Source organism: Manis javanica, chromosome 14 (assembly GCF_040802235.1).
Source record: "Manis javanica isolate MJ-LG chromosome 14, MJ_LKY, whole genome shotgun sequence".
Taxonomy (NCBI): domain Eukaryota; kingdom Metazoa; phylum Chordata; class Mammalia; order Pholidota; family Manidae; genus Manis; species Manis javanica.
The window spans coordinates 61,314,364-61,334,215 of NC_133169.1; the positions used below are offsets into that span (position 1 = coordinate 61,314,364).

The window sequence follows — 19,852 nt, forward strand, 5'->3', positions numbered from 1 at the left end:
GCATTCAGTTTCCTATTAGTCCGTTCTGCTTAAAATACTTAATGTATTTTAAGTATTGCTAATTCCTGCAGTGGAGTTGAAATGGAATATGAAATTACATATTAAAAATTTAAATAAAATAAAAAATGAAATACGTCATTCAGGAAAAATTTAATTCTCAAAGAAGATTTCTTGAGTAGTATACCACCAAAGATGCCTGGTCTTCATTTAAAACAATTTTTAACTATCGTGGTAAATCATCAACTATTTAATGAGCAACTATTGGCTTGATGGTGAGATAATTTAACACTTATTTTGTCAAATTAGAAATGTCTATGTGAATATGTGAGAATTTGTATATGTGTGCATATAAAGAGATAAGACACAATTTGTGTTTCCAATAAAATCCTGAAAGAAAAATGCAAATATTGCTTGTTCTTTATTTTAACTCAAAATAGCTAATAACAAAAACATTTAAAAAATATCTCCAGCACTTGACCATTCAGTTATTTTGACAATTGATTATTTAGTTCTTACTTTGTTTGCAACACGTAGTAACCTACCCATCACAAATGTATCTCTAAAAGTTTACAGCAGGTTCTAAACCTCTATCTTTTAGATCCTAATCAAAACCATAATTTAATTATCCATTTTGAATCTAAAGAATTTTTTCCCAAATAGAAGCTTATATAAAAACCATAAATAGACTATTAGTTTTTAATGAAATTCCCCAATACAGCACATACACACTTTACATCTATGTTTTTTATCCTTTACTATTCACAATTTGAATGTTAGATGTACATGGAGTTACAGCATCAACACTTTTAACTTACATTAATTCAATATATGAGGTCCCTGGAAAGAAACCATAAGGGAAATAACAGTAAGTCCTCTGGCAGCACAACCTATTCAATGAATGGATGCCTTCAAGCAAACCACGATGAGGGTTGTCAATCTGGTGTCCTGTCAGCCATTGTCAGCTCACATCTGTCTCTTAGAGGGCAAGCATCTGGCCGGGCTAAGTGTGATTCTAGTGTTCACAGGTACATGCTGTTTATAAAAATAGCCCTAAACAAACACCAACAACCTCAACTGGTCTTCTGCCCTTAAAGAAATGGTCATTTCTTCCAACACTGGATGAAAAAGAGGCTCTGGTGGATAGACAGATTTCCAGTAGCATGCCTCTCTAAAGGGCTCTCAAGAAGAATCTCGATACCCCATTTTATCTTAGACCTGACATCAGAAGCGAACCCATAGGTCTGATGCAACTCCACTGTTGCATAAATAAAAATGCTATCATTTAAAGAATGCTCTGATATTGTCAGTATGATTTATTTTCCAGGTTTGCTCCTTCCTCCCATTTTGCAGTGTGTTTCTGTGACACTCTCCTGGAGCCAGCACTTGAGAATGTACCTACCACCAGCTGAGAACAATCTCATGAGGAAAAGAGTAGCGTGCCATAACATCTGGAAAGAACAACAAAAAAAGCTACCAAAGTTGATCAGTCTCAGTATGATTCAGGATAAGATTTTCAATTAGCAAATGTGCAACTAAAGCAGAGAGTAACCGTTTTGTCACCCTCGGTGCTCCCAGGATCTTGTACAGCCTTCTCCTCATGGGTTCGTAAATTGGCAGCTGCATTCCATTTTTTAAACACTTGGCCTTAACCTTAGCACTGCTCAGGTTCAGTTTCTATTTTTAAAAGCACCATTCTAATGGAAACATCCTTGCCCTGAATTAAGCTGGGACAGAGAATTTTACCACTCACTAGAGTTGTTATGTCATAGACTTTAGGTTGATTTGGTAGATATCGATTTCCTTGACTACGACTTCGAAACCCACTTCAGCTTCTCCGAGCCACGTAGGATTTCTACCTGGGCTGTAGATGAGGGTAAAATATCCCATGGAGAACTCCTTCAATGACCACGTTTGGAAAATCTGGAAAACAAAGGAAAACTGCTTTTCTCAGGCCCGTCAGTAAAATATAATTGCGCTTTGTAGAATCTACCAAGGGAAGGCATCTGGTAAGTGCGGAATCCACATCACCGTGCAGTTTGCCCTTGTTCCGGGCGTGCTATCAGTCATGCTGCTCCAGCCGGAGCCCCTGCAGTGTACCACCGGGCGCTGCTGGAATGCGCAGCTAGATTTGTAGCTTATTGATTTAAGGGATGTTCTAATGGTTAATGCTGCTAGGCCCCAGCTCTTTATCTGAATGTTTTCTCACAAGGAAGATGGATTACACTGGCAATTCAATTTCTAACAAAATCTCAATATACTTGAAGGAATTCCAAGATTTCTACTGGGAATACTTCGCTGCAGTTTTTCCATTGTGGTTTACAGCAGTGTTCGGTCCAAGTTGTCTTGAGTATATGCTTGCTCTATTATACGTGCTTCCAGTGAGCAGTTCGACAGGGGTCCGTCTTTCTAACTTAAAAGGGCAAATTTCCAACAAAGCCATCCTGTCAAGTTTGAAAAATCTGCTCCATTTTTACAAGAAATACAAGAGAAGCCCAGAGGTGTACGGTATGCTGTACCATATTCCAGTTACCAGGGCAGGCAAAATACGAATGGATATTTAAACAGGGGAACCGATCTATCACGTGGCTCAGATGTTTAATTTCTAAACTTCAATCCGTACATAATTATATCCAGGAATTATGCTAACGTCAACGACTTTAAATAAATAGTTATTATATAAGGAAATTAAGTGGTCCAATACTTGAAGACAAAACACCAGTGTGTTCACTTATTAATCCAGCCTCTATAGAGTACCTATTATATAAAGCCACTTACAAGGGGAGGACCTCACCGGGAGGGTAGGAAAGCTGGCGGAGGGGAGGACTGGCCAGGGGCAAGTCTGCAGCAGGAAGGAGCCTGGCAGCTTCTGAGACCCCAGTGGGGGCTGGGGCGGCAAAGGGGAGCTGAGGTAGGGGGACTCAGGGCAGAGGGCCAATTCCAATCTTGTAAAAATGGGCAGGGGTTGTGGCTTTATTTGAAGAGTGGTGAGAAGCTATTGAAGGATTCTAAGCTGAATGAGACAGAACTGAATTGTGTTTCGAAAAGATGATTCTGGCTGCTGTTCAGAGAGTGGGCTGGAGCAAGTTTGAAGCGATGAAGGATTTGATAGGACTCTTGAGGGATTTCATATAGTATCTACCTAACAGGTCGTTGTAAAAACTGACACGTGGAACAAAGTATTTGGGCCTGAGCTTGGCACATGGTAGGTACCAGCTATTATTACATACCAAGAACAGTCTAATTCTTGGGGATATAAGTAATAACAGTCCCCAGCCATGCCACTGAATTTACATGTGAATCAGCGAGACAAACAAATAAATAAACAGAGTATGTTTTAAAATTATCTCCAATACCTGAGTATTCAGTTACTTTTGGTTGATGACACTAGATTTGTTAGTGTTTGCTTTTACCAACATGAACTACAATTTTTCATAAAATGTATCTTTAAGTTTGCAATAGGACTTAAACTTATATAGATCCCAATCAAAAGCAATAAATTAGCAGAGTTAATTTTAATTCTATATGTCTGCCACACAGTACACTGAAACCAACAGCCACTGAGATGCTTATTTACTAACCCAACCTTTATAGAGTACCTACTATGTGAAAACACTTGCAGGGAGCTGTTAATTTCAATAAAAGACCCCAATGGGACATTTTACATGCATTAGCATATATGCATTTATCTTTTGCCACCCAAAATATAAAAATCTATTTGAAGGCTAGTGAAATTACAACATAAGCATATTTAGCTTAACAGAGTTAAATAAATATGTTCAGCAGAAAAGGACAAATAGGAAAATAACATTAAATACTTTGGCTAATTCTACAGTCTCGTAATACGTCAAGTAGCAGCTTGAAGTCGAGGAAAAAATGGAAGGAAGGCATAGGGCTAGAGTGACAGGGGTCAGAGAGTGAGGGAGGCCTCTGTGGGAAGGTACCACGTGAATGAAGAGGTGCAACAGGCAGCTGAGGTATGTCTGTGGGAAGAGCATTTCCAGCAGAGGGAACAGCGCACGCCAGGGCCCTGCATCTACTGTCCAGCAAGTGCAGAGTATATGCTAGATGCTGAAGGGAGAATGCGACAGAAAGAGGAGGAAGGGAAGGAAGTCTGTGATCACTGCTATGAAGGAAGCAAACAGGGTGCTCTGATAAAACCGAATGGGACCGAGGTGTTTTAGCACAAGGCCCACCAACCAGTAACCAATGATGAGGCCATTTTTTTTCCTTCTCATCTGGTCTACTTGAACCTTGGATTCTGGCTTCATCATACATATAATTAAAAGCAATGTCCGCTATTGCATGAATTACTCAACAACCACCTTTACCTTTGTTTCCCACTGCAAGTTGATGAGCAGGAACATGATTTAGGATAGGTTTTGTCGTTATTTTTGCTGGTCTTCGTTTATTTTATAAACACTTATTGTGAACCTTAGAAAAGATGAATGGGGGCTACTTGAGATGAGAGTCAGCGAAAGCTCTCAGAAGTTATACTTGCAAGATGACAGCACCAACGAGGTGTGGGAACAAGAGGTTGCAGGAGGAAGAAACAGCAAATGCCCCAAGAAGGAAAGGAGTTCAGCACCTCTGAAGTTCTGGAAGAATTCCTGGGAGGCTGGATCAGATGTGGGGGGTCCCAGCAGAAGCACGAGCCAGGGCTGGGCCGCAGAGGGTCCTGGGAACACTGGGACATGGGAGTGTGGAGTCTACCAGGAGGGCTGGGGTGGAAATACCTCATTGGGTCTCAGCTGTACAGGTGCGGTAAGACCACACGCAGGGTGGAGATGATCCAAAAACCAGTCTAATGAGAATAGGGGGCAGCCTTCCAGTGAGCTTCCAGAGACAGGAAGATGCGTAGGAAAGGGGGAAAGCCAAGAGGAGATGGTGCTGGGAAGAGTAGAAAGCTGGTGGTCAACAGGGGCTAAAGCTAGTGGACAGGAAGACTGGAAAATGTCCAGAGTGTAGCCACACTGCAGGGGCTGGGCGCCCGGGCAGGAGTTGTTTTGAACTGTCCACAAAAATCAAAAGCCAAAAAGCACATAGTAAGAGAATCATGTTTGAGCATTAGCCTTTTATGACAGGACAGTGTTTGGCTGTCAGAACTTTAGAAAGACACTCCTTTGATTCTGTGAATGTCAGCGTGTCTGCGAAGGCATTTCCATATTCAGTCACCTCAACATTATGTGAAGAGGCCTAATAGCACAACAATATGCTGCAAGTAAAGTTGATTTTTAACTTAGGTACTAAAGATGTGCAAGAACATATCATTAGTGTAATACTTCTAAGACAATAGGAATCTGATTTATGAAATTGAGTTGGCCAAAATCCCCCTAGAAGAGGTCCAGTAAGTGGCTCTCCCATACCTGTCCATCAAACCCATGATTTTCATTTACCCTCAAACAAGAATCCCGTTTTTGTGCACCTCATTCATCCACACCAAGATTGTACCAAGGATATAAACTTTCTAGCTCCAGACATTTGCCCTGATGTTCTTTCCCAGAAAGTTCCTCCCATTCTCTGCTGTCAAGCCAGGTGCACAGCACATGCTGTTTAATTAGCTGGATGACTCAGAGTTCCAGATCTCAAAATATCTTTACTCTTTCATAAAGCATCCTGGCTATTCTTGTCCACAGGGACCACTCTGCTCTCTCTAGGAATTTCAGTCTAACGCATAAAGTATCTGAGCATAAACACTAACCTGGAAAAAGTATTTTTAAAAGATAATGAGAATGCTTTATAAAACATTGCCCACTTAACCTAGATTAGGTTACATTATGAGTATTTGTTAAATATAGCATTTTGTTTAACCTAATATCAATGAATATAACATGCACATTTGTTAAACGTGGGAAGCAGATGGTAAAGAAAGGCAATTATTCCTCACTGGAAGGCTTTTATAGGAGAAACACTACAAGACTATATTCTCATATAGCAAAGGCAGTTGCCTCTGATCAGGGTGCTAGGAATCGTCTCTCAGCAGAGCGGGGCTGCATCCTGGCCGGCCTTCTTCCAACTGACAGCTAAGTGGGTGATTTGTGTGCACACATTCCTGCTAGAGTGGACAGCCCTGTCTCTCCTGGTGATAAAGTTTTATTTATTTATTTGGAATGCAGGAATGGTTTCAATAGATAATTTATCTATTCTATTTAGTCGTTACACCGTTTAGTTACTTTCAGATACAAAGGCTGAACTTCACTATATGCTAAGAGCAGTGACGGAGAAATGAGGCAGCAGGGGCCCAGCCATCAGCCACAGGAGACTGGCCAAGTCAGGGACCTCCCAGAGCCCCAATTATCTCATTTGCCAATGATGATACCCAGCCTGCCTATTTCATGAGGTTGCTGAGGAAACTGAATGAGATAATGTCTGAGAATGTACTCATGAGGAGCTGCATAATGGAACACTCTGAGAGGGACTCTGAGTAATTTAAATTTCTTGGCACAAAGGACAGACTCAGGCTAAAATACTGAGTCCATTTATACTTAAATTAGTTCATTATATTTAAATATACAACTTGTAAAAATATATATCCGACCCTCAAAGAAGCTATAATCTAACTGGAAATGGAGATATGCGTGCAAGGTATATACACAGCTTTGGGAAAGAGCCCTTTAAAATGGGACCAGAGCCTCACGTTGAAACACTAGCATCTGGATAGAAACAAGCAGAAGCCAAAATATCACCATCAAAAAAAAAAAATTAAAGACAATAAATACCTTTCCCCTTTATTACTCTAATTCAAAGTAGCCTGGAAGAGAGAAAGAAAAATTAAATTTCCTCCTGAAAGGCCTGCCCCAATTAAAATTCTGAATGTCTCGTATACCAAGAGCCCTGGTTTATTGGCAGATTATTAAGCCCAGGACCAATGTCACTCTGTTAGACCTATATTAAAAATGTGGTTTATGTGGTACGGGGTCAGATCAGTAAAGAGCTGTTAGCAGATGACAGGTTTGATTACCGCTGGCTGCAGGCAAGACGTATGGATCCCTGAGGAACAGCAGCACGGGCTGGTGGGATAGTTTGCTGCAAAGGTCAAAAACAGGCATGTCAGCATCAGGGGACGACGGTAAACAGAAAACACTACAAACTAGCTTTGAGGGGATCAAACTGCTGAGCAGGGGCATCTCTAGGCTGGTGTATCTCCCGGTGTGGGCGAGGAACGGCAAGCAGAGGCAGAGGGAGCGAACCACCACTCAGGCCCTCTGCCACCCACTTCTTGGCAGAATTTGAAGCAGATCTGCAATCTGTACAATAAATCATTGCTGAAAAGTGTGGGTTTTTTTTTTAATCTTGTAGTAACAATTATTGATAAAATAGGTTCTTTTTCTTTACCTCCCAGATGGAACTGGTTACTTCAGTAACTTCCTATCAAATATTTATAATCTTAAAATCAACTTCCTAAGGAAGATTTCAAGAAAATCATAACTTGAAACAACACTTGTGCCATGGGAATTAAACATTTAATATTAAACATTTAACAAAACTTCATTGCTCTTCTTGGTTTGTGTAACTCCTGACTGGCTCCGATTGGTTCTTACCTTGATCCCTCAGATTCTGTCTCTTCAAAAGATCTAAAAATTTTTTAAAAGAGAAGAAAAAGACCATATAAGTTGGACCAACGTTTGTGCATGCTAATTATAATGCCTCACAATCTCCTCCTCCCCACCACCAACCCGCCCTCCCCCACCCCTCCCCTTTGGTAACCGCTAGTCCCTTTTTGGATTCTGTGTTTTGTTCCTTCAGTTTTTCTTTGTTCTTATACTCTACAAATAATGAGTGAAATCATTTAGTACTTGTCTTTCTCCACCTGGCTTATTTCACTGAGCGTAATACCCTCTAGCTCCATCCATCCAACATCTTTTCTTAAAAATACACTACACATGAAACCCAACTTCCCAGTAAATGCACACAAGCTGCAACAGGACACATTAACAGTGCGCATTATTTCGTGAGCGGGGTGTAGAACTCTTGCTCTGGAGTGAGTGGAAAGTGGCCCTGAGTAAACTCTGCAGGTGAGGAAGCTGTGGAAGGTGTTTACAGCCTTCTGTCCAGCAGACGGCTGGGGTTTAACACACACCTCCGGGTGTGGTTAGCTTGCACGTCTTGTAGTTGCGATGGGTCCTTTGGGCAGGTGTGGAGATGACAACAAGATAGTTAAAACCCTCTCCCTGCTTGAATTTGCAGAGAGTTTATGGTGTGTTTCTTTGCAAATGGATGGAACATGTCAGGGATACTGCTGACTGCTTTCTGCTCAGCACAGCAGGTGCCCAGAGCTGGGCAAGTGGTTGCTTTGCAGTTAATTCTTCAGAACTCTTCCCAGTGACAGATGGTATCAAATACCTAGTGCCTTGGTGGAGAGAGACCGGGATCTGCAGCCCTGCATTTAGAGGTTCCTACGGGAGAGGCGCGGGGCAGGGGGAAGAGATTACATGGGACGGCTGTGCTCTGCTGGGCCCAAGTTCAGAGATCCTGGGAAAGGCACTAAATTCCTGTGTCTCGTTTGTTCAACTCTACAGTGAAGGCAGTGGGGTAAAACCATCTCTAAGATCATTTATAGCTTTAAGATTTTTGAATATATGCGCCAAGGGAATACAGATTTTCTCAAACATTCACAATAAACATATTAGTTCCTGAACAGGCTATCTAGCTTCACATTTCCCATCATGTAACATCACTCCATGTAACAGCTTAATTTAAGAAGTAAATTCCTTAAATCTATACCTGAGTTACTGGATGTTGGTCATTTGGCAGCAATACGGGGTTGAGGACTCGGGAGAAATTCTTTTGACTATGTGCAGGCGGTGAGGGAGTGCTGTCCCAGGCAAAGGAACGCGAGTGGCCAGGCTGGCCCTGCTGGCCCCACTTGGGTTATTCATTAGGCCAATGAGTGATTGAACAGTACCTTAAGATACATGTGCAATGTGTGAACAGTTCTTACCCACAGCTCTCCGCCTTTGGTAAAGAGGGCAAGTGCCGTACATTTAGGAAGTCAAGGAACAGTTTGGGAAGTTCTTCATTTTCTAAAATGACAGCCTGTGAGAGTAGAAAACAGAATAAGAAACTGAAGTCAGCTGGGCAATCAATTAAATGCACAAATCAAAGAATTCCTAGCCATCCATCAAGATTCTGAACAGCATCGTTCCTCACAGTCCATGTGAGGTGTGGTCCCCACTTTGCCCACTAAGAATGTGGGCCAACACATGCTCTTCATTGTCAGCAAATGCCCCGTTTATCTACTCTTTCAGCCAACCAGCACTTAAGGAGCACCCACTATACTTCAGCTGCTGACGAGGGAGCAAGACCGTGGGTCACTAGGCAGACACAGTTCCTGCCTTTGTGGAGATTCTAATGCAGAAGGAGTGTTTCAAAATCCTGGGAACACCAATAACATTGCTAAGATATGTACACTAAATTTTCCTGAGTGATAAAGTAGTCTGACATGTGTGTGCATGCACGTGTGTATCTATAAGAGACCACTACTGTTTAGGAAATATTATACATGGCTTTTTTAACTGGAAGATTTACTCAAGATCCCTCAGGTATCCCCAGTTTTGGCATTAGGAGCAACTGACATTTATTGCTGTTTAGACAGCTCCACTTAAAGGGTCAGTAACAACTTTACCACTAAGTGTTAATCAGCATATACACTGGAAAAAATCTATAGAGTTCTTCCATTTAGGGAGCTCTGCTAAAGAGCTGGCATAATGGCATAACCATGTTAGTTCTCAAATATCCAAATGATGCAATTTCAAGGAGAAATCTAATGGAGAACTATAGAGTGCATTTTCATACATAGCTGTTTTGTAACAGCATCTGCCAGAGTGTGTGAGCTGATTGCACAGTTGCCCCTCCCTCCCTTCTATTATAAAGTCCATGGAAATAGCATTGAAGATTGTATAATAATCTCTGAAATTAATATAGCTTTTCTCAAGGGTCATTCTTATAATTTACCAAGCACCTCCACCCCCACCCAATAAGTACATGTTGTATAAAGAACTATGAAAACTGATGGTGAAATGCCGTTCACACAGATGATCAGGGACAGAAAAGTACTTGGCATTGTACTTTATTCGCATTGTACTTTATTCATCAAACCAATATTTACTGAGCATCTATGATGTCAGGCACTGGGATATGCAGTGAATACTATGGGTCCAGTAGAGTGTGGGCAGGTGGAGAAAATTAGCCATCACCCAGTAAACAAACACACACAAAACTTAAACTTGCCCTAGAATATACTGACATGGAACTGAAAAATCTATCACTTCCTAAATGTTTTCCCAGTCACCTTCTCATCCATCTATCTATCCATCTAAGATGTTTACTCTTTTCTTGATTACCCAAGTAGAAAAATGAAAAAAATTCATAAAACAGAGAAACTCCTATCCAGAGGCATAATTTCATTAGTACTGTAGTTTATTGCCTTCAAATCATTTGGCTTTCATCTAAATTTTTATCTACCCAAAGCAACTTTTGGGGTACCCAGAAGATCATTATTTAATGCACAGAACTCAAAGGTTCTTGGAATCATCATACATATGAAGCTTCAAGGAATTTTTGCCCTAACATTAGTAGCAATGGTTATCTACCATTCTAGATATCTAAGAGGATGATATAATACTTACTTGAATATTAAAGCTTCATATTATAACAAATACAGAGCTGTTCACCCAGGCAATAGTTTTAATTATGTGTACAAGTGGTAGTTTTCAGATTAAAAAAAATGGGGGGGGGGTAACATTCTTATCTCCACCCCCACCTTTTAAAATAAATTAAATCAATAACAAGTGTGGGACACTTTTAATGACCTGAACTACTTAATTTCCAGGATCTTTAGACATGTCATCCATCACTGCAGTGTGGAGGAAGACATCTCTTGAGTGTTCAGGGGGTTACTTTGGTTTTATTAATGCAAGATTTAGGGAATTTTAACAAGGTGAATTGTTTATTTGCCTTGACAGATTGGCTTACAATGCACTGGCTACATCTATAGCATGATCATTAATGACAAAAGACAGGCAAAAAGCTGTTTACACTGCAACACCAGGACAGGAATTAATCCTGCTCAGCCTCCCCAAGCACAGTACTCCTAATAGATGATCGTGTTGTTTTAGGAAAGAGATACTGGCAAAACAAGGGAATCTAGAAAGCGGGTATTCAATGAGTGTTTTTATTAAATGCCCACTGGATATTCTCAAATAGTGTATTCCACAGAACAATGACCAATATGGATTTCAGGATTTAGTTACAAAGAAAGCAGCATTGGGAAGGGGTTAATTAAGCACTCAGTTACCTGTGGGAGTACTTCCTAAACTCTGCTAAAAAGGCTCATAAGAAAATAATTAATACACAAGCCCAAACAGGGATAGAGTGTAATTTACTTAATTTAATATGTACAAGTGAAATAACTGTCATTAATTAGTACAGAGATCAAAAGAGCAATTAAATTAGTTTAACCAAATCTTTTGATTCCTAACCATGTGCTCTCCTTCCAGGAGGGACCCACTGGTGAAATGGGACCTCATGACAGTTCCACTTACATCTTCTTCAGTGTCTTGAAAAGCTTTTGCTCAAGAAAAACCATTCCTTGAAGTTCTACCCTGGGTCATCCCACATGCTTGGGACTCCCATCTGGTCTAAATCACCCAACCTTATTCAATAGGTAAGCTCTCGATTTACAAAAAGTATAAAACTTACATTTTTGAATATCAAATCATATTTCCCCACTGTTTCAGCTTGCATATCTTTACTTTTGATTGCTCTTCCCTGGTTAGTCATTTGCATTCTTTAGCGAGGTGGTATGGTGTTGTTTGAAGTGTGTGGCTTGATAGCAACACCTGGGTTTGAACAACTCCTATCTCCCTTGTGGGGCCTTGGGGGGATGAGATCTCCCCAAGGGTCTCTGGCACACAGCTGGCATCCCATAAATGCCCACTGTTTCCTTTGGATCTCTTTGTTATATCAATTCTCAACAACCTAATGCATCAGTTTTGGAAGTCTGGATTATTGTCCAGTTAACAAACAGAGCTTCTTAGACCCCTCAGTCATGATCTCTTTGCAGGTTGGATGAAAGCTGAGAATCTTGCATGCTGAAAAATACACATACATTTTTAATTGTGCTGACAGTGGCAGGGGGTTCACAGGCCCCTGGCAGCCAGCCGAGGATGCCTGCTTTCAGCTCTGATGTGGTAGTTTCACTACGCGGCACACTTTTCATCTGGCCTGGCGCCTGAAGCACTGGCGGGCCCGTGCCGTATGCCAGCTTCCCGAAGGAGGCACTGGCTTTCCTGTTTCGGTTTTCTAGTTCTTTGTCAATTAGAAGCCCTGTGGAGCTGCCTCGCTATTGCAATTCATTACTGCTTTCAGGTCTGGGCAACAGCTGAAAATATCTGTTTGGCGGTGAGGCTACCCTGGTGAAGGAGTCTTTCTGACAGACCAAAATCTGCTGCTGCATCGAATTTAGAAAGAAGTTCACGTTCTGTGTCCTTTATGTGACTCCAGAATTCAACAATCTGTGGTGCTGAGGGTTCCCAAAGCCAGCAAACCTGAGTATGATTTACACTCTAATACTCCTAGGTCAGAGGACAGCTGACGAGGCACCAGTCCTCTACACCTGTTACACGAGGGGCATTTTGAGCTGCAGGGCAGTGAAGGGTTCCAGGCCCAGTGCCGTCTGACTGATCAATAATTCTGATGGTAAAGTTTGGACAGTGGATGCAAGTTAGAACGCATGGCTGGGCAACTGATTTATGCAGCAAAACATCAGAATTCACGATGAATGTCACTAGCTGGAGAACAAGTTGGAAATACATTCCATTAAGTTAAATCTTACAGGGTAGAAGTACTGAGTCAAGTAAGAGGCAGAGTGAATTACCCAGACACAAGATGCAGAGGAACTGTTCGTGTACAAATGCTGCTGGTCTCAAGTGGCAGGTCAGCAAGAAGTGCAGACTCCACAAGGTGTGAGAGGAACACAGCAATCCTCTCACTCTGCTTGAGGCAGTATTATCCAGCCCCCACAGAGAGCAACAAAAGAATAAACTTAGGAAGAGCTAGAGGCAAGCAATGAAAATGATTGATTAAAAGATTCCAAACAGTTTCCCTAAGAAGAGGGCACCTGCTAGTGGGGGCCAGGTGTGGAATGAGGCTGTGGAGGGCCAAGGAGATGACACGCTCTTAGAGTAGACTACAATTCTGTTAGGAGGGGTGGCGATTTTCAAAGCTGCTGGAACAAGAAAGGACTGTGCAAACCAGCAGAGAAGGCATCTGCCTCTAACTGAAGCCTGTGTAACGAAACCAGCAGAAGTGGCCCAAGTGTGGGAAGAGTCCGCATGATATGAGCTTCTGAATATCCCAGGCCCGGAATGTCTTTTAGCTGCTCTTTCATACACATGCTGACTGGGGATGCTACAGAGTGAACTGAAGAATGCACTTAAGGAAATTTCCATCCTATTTCTCACTTAGGAGGTCAGTAGACTAAAAATCAGGTTCTGATTTAAGATGCACACAGGAAATAGGGTTGAACAACAGAACGGTGTCAAGTGGATATCCTATGAAACAGACTTTGTTCTTACTATATCCCACTCTGATAAACATTAAAATCAGGGACTTGAGTGTACCTTTTAAGAAGCAAAAACATAATTACTATTTTTTATACCATGTTCTTTACTTGGAGAAGAATAAATGACTTTCCTTAACATAGACCATATGCTCCTTCAAAATTACTGCTCTAAAAGAATGGGGGGAAAAAATCTTATGCTCTGTGAAAACATTTACCAAAACACTGCTTGCATGAGGCAGAAAAACAACAGCATTGCTATCAGCGTCCCCTGCAAGCTCAATGTTTACTCCACGAGAAATGTCTTTTTCGTTGAAAAGAGGCAATTATCATCATGTACCACAAATCACAAAATCCCAATTTTTCTACCTTATCAGCTTTACAAAAACATGTTCCCAAAGGATACCATTGATTAGTTGTACGTGTTCCTTCTCTGACACCCCAAATACTTAATTGTCAGTTATCTTTTCTTCTTCAGGAAGTAAAATGTAGCCACAAAATTAGAGGGCCCTGTTCTGCCTGAACCTTCACTAGATGCCATCATGCAGTAGAAAACACTGGTAAAATATCACAGGATAACACCGTCCGACAAGGGAGACATATAAACATTGTAATGATTTCCCACGAGTTTCCATTTTAGAAAATTGTCACTAAGGCGAGTGTAAATGGTGACACATCCCCACTGAGGACACGGTGAAATCGAACACTGGCATTCTAGTTAGGTCCAAACCTACCCAGCAGCCAATTATAACAGGAACGGAACATCTTGTTGGAAACCTGGACAAGACCACTTTGCTAACCTTCCCAGACTGCTGCACAAGCCGCACTATTTTCACGGATTTGATCCTTTTATTCTCTTTTCAAAACATTAAAAAAGAAAAACCAAACCACGTTTCTTCCCATTTTCTATCAAGGTTTGTTATCAACGTTGCAGAGAGCCCCTCTATCACAAGACCCAGGGTACTGAACTAATAATAAGCCCAGAGGTTTCTAAGGATCTTTAAAGCCCTTTTCCTGGCCCATCTCATTTGGTTTGAAGTGACCGACTGTTGCGGTGACCAAGTTCAAGAGTTTTTCCTCTCCTCCGGAGGAAAGATACTTCAGACCGTACCTACTTCAGAGGTGCAGCTAAGAACAGGCAGGGTGAAAACCAATACCTGCTCACGGCAGTAAGCGGGCTGCAGTGTCACCCTCCTCTGGGACTGAAACCTACCAGCTCACAGAGGCTTTGCAGTCCTCGGCCTCCCACTAAGCTCCTCCCCAGCACTTGCTCACCATTTCACAAAAAAGAGCCACACTAAGGTCATCAAAGGAACGCTATGAAAAAGTCAGCCAGTAAACAGATCTTAAGAAGGCTCGTGACCACTTAAAAAAAAATCAGATATGCTCTGAAGAACGCACTGTACCATGCATCCTTTTCGTGCATGACACCACTCCCAGGACATGTCTGCTCTGTGCCTGGAAAAAATTGCACTATTCATAGAATGCAAGCAGACATCTGCTATGTCTTCACAGGGCTTTAGAGATGTCTTGCAAGGAGTCTGAGGACCTGCACTAAAAGCTGAATGCTGACAAGAGCCTATTTAAAATGGTAAAAAATCTGTGAAGAGAAATCATGTCATTTAGCTTAAGAAAGATTTGAAAGAAGAAATACCATTTCTGACAATATGGCTAAAAAGACAAAACCAACCATGAAACAATAGAAACTAGAAAGCCAACCAATCTTCTGAGCTGTTTTAATATCAAAATATATGTTCTATGTATTCTGTGAATATTTATTCACACATAAATATTCATTTAACACCTACTAAGTACAACCATTGGCACAATGGTTAGCCAACCATACATGGTCCTGCCCTCCCAGGATGTTATATAGATTCACAGGGAGGTGAATGGTGTTCAAAGAGTCACAGTAATGAATATGATGAAACAAGGAGACAGGAGAGGCGTTGCTGGCTGTTTAGGTGTTAGTAACCAGGAGCCCTTACTAGCCTGTTGGGTGGAGGAAAGTGTCCCTGGGAAGGTGATCCTAAGGCTGGGAGCTGAGTGAGCTAATAGGTTAAAGGGAGGTAATTAGCCTATTAGGTCAGCCTCATAGGTGAAGAGGAGCAGGATATTTCACGTGCAGAAGGTAGAAGCACAGCATTAAGAAAATGAAAAGGCAGCCAGTGTGGCTGGGCTGAGGAAACAATGAAGCTGAGCAACAGAGTAGGGAACTCTCAGCTGGAGAGGCTGGGCGGGGTTCCTGGATCAACTGAAGGATTTTGCTCTTTCTCCTCGGTGGATTTGAGGGCCATTGAGCTGTGCTCCCTGGCTGGGTGGTAGGTGGACGCAGGTGCACATGACATACCTGGTTTATATCTTGACTACCTCTGTAACAGCAGTAGTGTTCCTCAGACCCAATGATCACGCATTAAATCCTCTCTTTGGCTCTCTCTAAACTGCTCCTTAATCAAGTCATTGGGCTAATATTAATGACTATATTTTCCTTTCATATTTGGTTGTTTTTTAAATCTGCTTGGTCTCTTTTTCTTAGATTCTTGACCTTCCCTATGCTTCCAATTATTTTGGGCATTAAAATTTTTGGTTTCCATTAAACTGTCCTTTTATTCGAAGTTCTTGGGATTTAATCTGGCTGTTTTGTGTCTGTTGATTCTCACTCATAACTGTTTTACTTTCTTCTGTTTCATAATTTTTGTTCATGAGCTCATCTTCAACAGGGCTTTATCTATAGGAAAGACTCAGGCCAGGTTCAAGGTATGCCCTCCCTGAGTGGCTTTGCATCTGCTCCTAAGAAGCTCATTCCTGACCCAGCATCCTAGTAATCCGTGTGGAGCTGATGATTAAGTTAACTTCTTACAACTGGGGGTTATGAGACCATGCAGAAACTGAAAATATAAACCCTAAACTCACATAAAACATGCCTTGGAGACTTTAAGAAAACTTGTCCATGTTCAGTGTATTTTTTTTATAGGCTAATCACCTCCAAAGGAGGTTATAGACATGTGGGGAGTTAAGCAAGACCATTAACTGTGATTCAGAAAAACAAATACTAGAATTTCTATCTATCTTAAATTAAAAAATCAGGAAATCCACCTTTTCTAATTTTTCAGGTATGGAATAATAGAACACGTATATAACTTGTTATTAAATATGCACCTATTGTAGTGTTATGCTCAAACATTTTTTAAAAATAAGGATAGACAGTCCTAGGCCAGTAGACTGTGCCTCTGACTATAGTGGAATAAAGAAGTGGTAAAGCCAGTAAGACCCAGTCTATCCAAACACCACCACTGACAGGTCTCCCCAAGCCTCACTGACCTGTTCACAAGGGGGGTAACTCTATCACTGCGAACACCCTCCCCAACTCTTTTCAGTTGGCCAACTCCTATGTACCCTTCAAGTCTTAGCTCAAGTGTTACCTCCCTTAGGAACCTTCCGCAAACCCCCAGGTTGGACTAAATTATCTTTTTTGGGGAAATAAAATCAATTCATGCAACATGATGATTAATACTGGATTGAGTTCAATTAACTTTCAACAATTTCAACCTATCAAACATGATGATTTTCAGGTGGTTTATAATAACAACAACACTTATGTGATGCCTACTCTGTGTTAGGTTCTTCAACATTTAATTTTCACAATGCTGCGAGACCCTATCATCTACATTCTATACACGAGGAATTTGAGGTTCAAACATCACCTACCTGTGCGAGGTTTCTCAAGGGGTAAGGGACAGTTGTGATCAGAACCCATGTCTCTCTGACCCCAAAGCTACTGTCAACCAATGCTTTGATTCCCTGAGACACTCCCTTATTCATTCCACAAACATTTATTGACATTTACTGCATGCATAATGGCACTCTGCTACATAGTTTAGCTCTTTTCTCAGTGAATTTTATTGGAATCCTTTATTTTTCCCAATATATATTTTTCCACTATATTTTCAACTTTAATTTATCCCATAGATAAATTTAAGGGAACCACTGAAGTTGGCTCCCTTAAAATACATTTCTGATTTTCCTTGGATTTTAAATTTAACATCTCAACTAATTCTTACAAGAATATAAAGACTCCCAGAAGAAGAAAGGCAATAAATTCCATTCATCTCTGTCCTATATTTAAAAAACTGAAAACAAAACAAAAGCAAAATCCAAAAGGATCTGTCTGGCCTCATATGTTTTTAAGACCTATTTGACAATCTCTGACCAACTCAATTCTTTTTTTTGACTGGGTAAAAATACTTTAAAGCCACATTTTATAGACTCTGGAGCCATTTAAATGACCTAACTGTAGGTTGAATAACAATGTGACTCAATCACACATTTAGAGATAACATCAGAATTTATGAGTCATTTTCTTGATGATCCAGTAGAAAAAAAAAAGAAAAAAAAAACCACATTCCAAAAGCAGTTACACACTGGCTTATAAGTCAAAACGATGATCAGGAGACTCAGACATGTGAATAAAACTTTGTATTACAAACAAACCAAAACTGACTTAGTAATTTAAATAATGGAATAAGACACTAATTTAAATACAAATTATAGAATATGCTTATGGACATGCTATCTTATTACTTTAAAGAAGAAATAGTAATCAGAACTGGGCTTGTAAGATGTTGCCTGGAGAGAGCCTCAGGAGACTGGTTTTTAATGAAAGATTTACAATTAGCAAAGCCTATACATGTTGATGAATTGATGTTTTTTAAGTGTTTAAAGTGCCTGAAAACAATTTGCATTCTCCAGTGCCCTCAACATTCCCTGTGTGGTTTACTCCTCTGATCTATTTAGCATTCTCCTTCTTCACCTACTGTACACTCTGACCCAGCTCCAGCAGAGGTGGGTCTGATGTGGCACAGTTCGGATGGACTAGACCTTCCTCGGTATGCACTCGCACAGCCCTGCCGTTGAGACACAGTATACTGGGTGAGTATCTTTTCTGTTTAAATGAAGGCCTCCAACACCTTGTATCTTGTCTTGTTAAACACACTGTATCGAGGCTCCTATTTAAATGCTACACTTACACAATTAATGCTCTACATGAATTTAAGAACCTTGGATGAGCAACGCTCACAGTGGATGGCATCAGTGGGAACGCTGAGTAGGAAATGGTGAAACAGTGAGACAAAGACTGTTTCAAGATGCAGTAGCAAGTCCTCAGAGAAATGAAACAAAAACTGAGAAGTGGCCTTGTGGAGACCGTTCACAGGTTTAAAGTTGAAGCAAATCTATGTAGGAAATGATAAAGAAAGTGAGGAAGAGGCCCATGACTTCTTGGCTGTGACAAAAAACATAGTTGATGAAATTATTCACATAAAATACACAGGTGGACTGATAGCAGCCCCAGTGGACCACACTGAGGGGTACAGGAAACAACACAGGACAGGTGACAGAGGTGGCCTCTGTGCCCACAGCTGCTAGTCACGGACAGCAGTGTTCTCGGAGTCCACAGAAAGAAGCATATACTCTAGCCCTTCTGTCAAATCTAATGCCAAAATAAATCCACATCTTGGAGTTAAGTTATAGATGTTTATTCGGGGGCTTCCACTCCACAAAGAACATGGATCCCTTCCTGGACGTCTTCCAGATGGTATCAACCTTTTTCTGATGGACTCACAGCCTTCCCCCGGAAATAGTAACAGAAGGACATCACAGAAAGGTATTCTACACATAAGCAAAGTGCCTGAATTCTCTGCCTGCCTTCTGCCACTGGAGGCTGTGGTACATACCATTGGTTGCCTACCAAAACCCATTCCCCCTTCTTCCTCATTAATGGAACATTGATTCTGTCAGAGGGTACAGCAAGCTGCCACACTAAAAAATGCAAACAACGATAACAAAGAGCAGTGATAGTAACACCCACCCCCACTGCATATCCCAAATTCCCTTGCCATGGACACAGATGCAGCCACTAAGATGTCAGTGCAAGTCACTGGGTGTGAACGACTCAAAAAGCTTCTTCTTACAAGTGATGGTTAGGCCCTCATCTTTTTGTCCATCTTTCTAGCACTTTATTCCCTCTTTTTGCCTGGAACATGAGTGTGATTTCTGAGCTCAGCTGCCATCTTATCAACAGGAGGGAGAGGCCAAACGAATCAAAGAGATCCAATGCCTGGTATTCTTGAGTCACTGGGCCAAAACGCACCATCACCTGCCACCATCTCAGGTCCACACCAGAAAGAACAGCTTATGAACAATGAAATGAACAATCAGGTTCACACATGCATTGCGTTGTCTATAAAAAGTAAGAAGAGGACCAATGAATACATGAAAGATGTGTCTGTCTCACAC

At 41.2% G+C, this 19,852-nt stretch overlaps 1 protein-coding gene across 10 annotated transcripts in view; it reads right to left on the reverse strand.

The window, feature by feature from the left end:
• Positions 1 to 397: 397 nt before the first annotated feature.
• The window catches only part of SNX24 (sorting nexin 24), a 169,008-nt gene continuing 149,553 nt past the window's right edge, over positions 398 to 19,852 (reverse strand). For 7 of the 10 annotated variants that reach the window (XM_037005247.2, XM_037005245.2, XM_037005237.2 and 4 more), the window contains 5 exons: positions 8,939 to 9,033; positions 7,539 to 7,571; positions 6,959 to 7,023; positions 1,857 to 1,920; positions 398 to 1,448 (listed from right to left, as the gene is read on the reverse strand). In XM_037005247.2, the coding sequence (XP_036861142.1) occupies positions 1,418 to 1,448; positions 1,857 to 1,920; positions 6,959 to 7,023; positions 7,539 to 7,571; positions 8,939 to 9,033 (288 nt within the window). In that variant the 3' untranslated portion in view covers positions 398 to 1,417. Of the gene's footprint in view, positions 1,921 to 6,716; positions 6,749 to 6,958; positions 7,024 to 7,538; positions 7,572 to 8,938; positions 9,034 to 19,852 lie in introns of all 10 variants that reach the window. The other 3 variants (XR_005057802.2, XM_037005243.2, XM_037005240.2) reach the window with 3 other exon arrangements.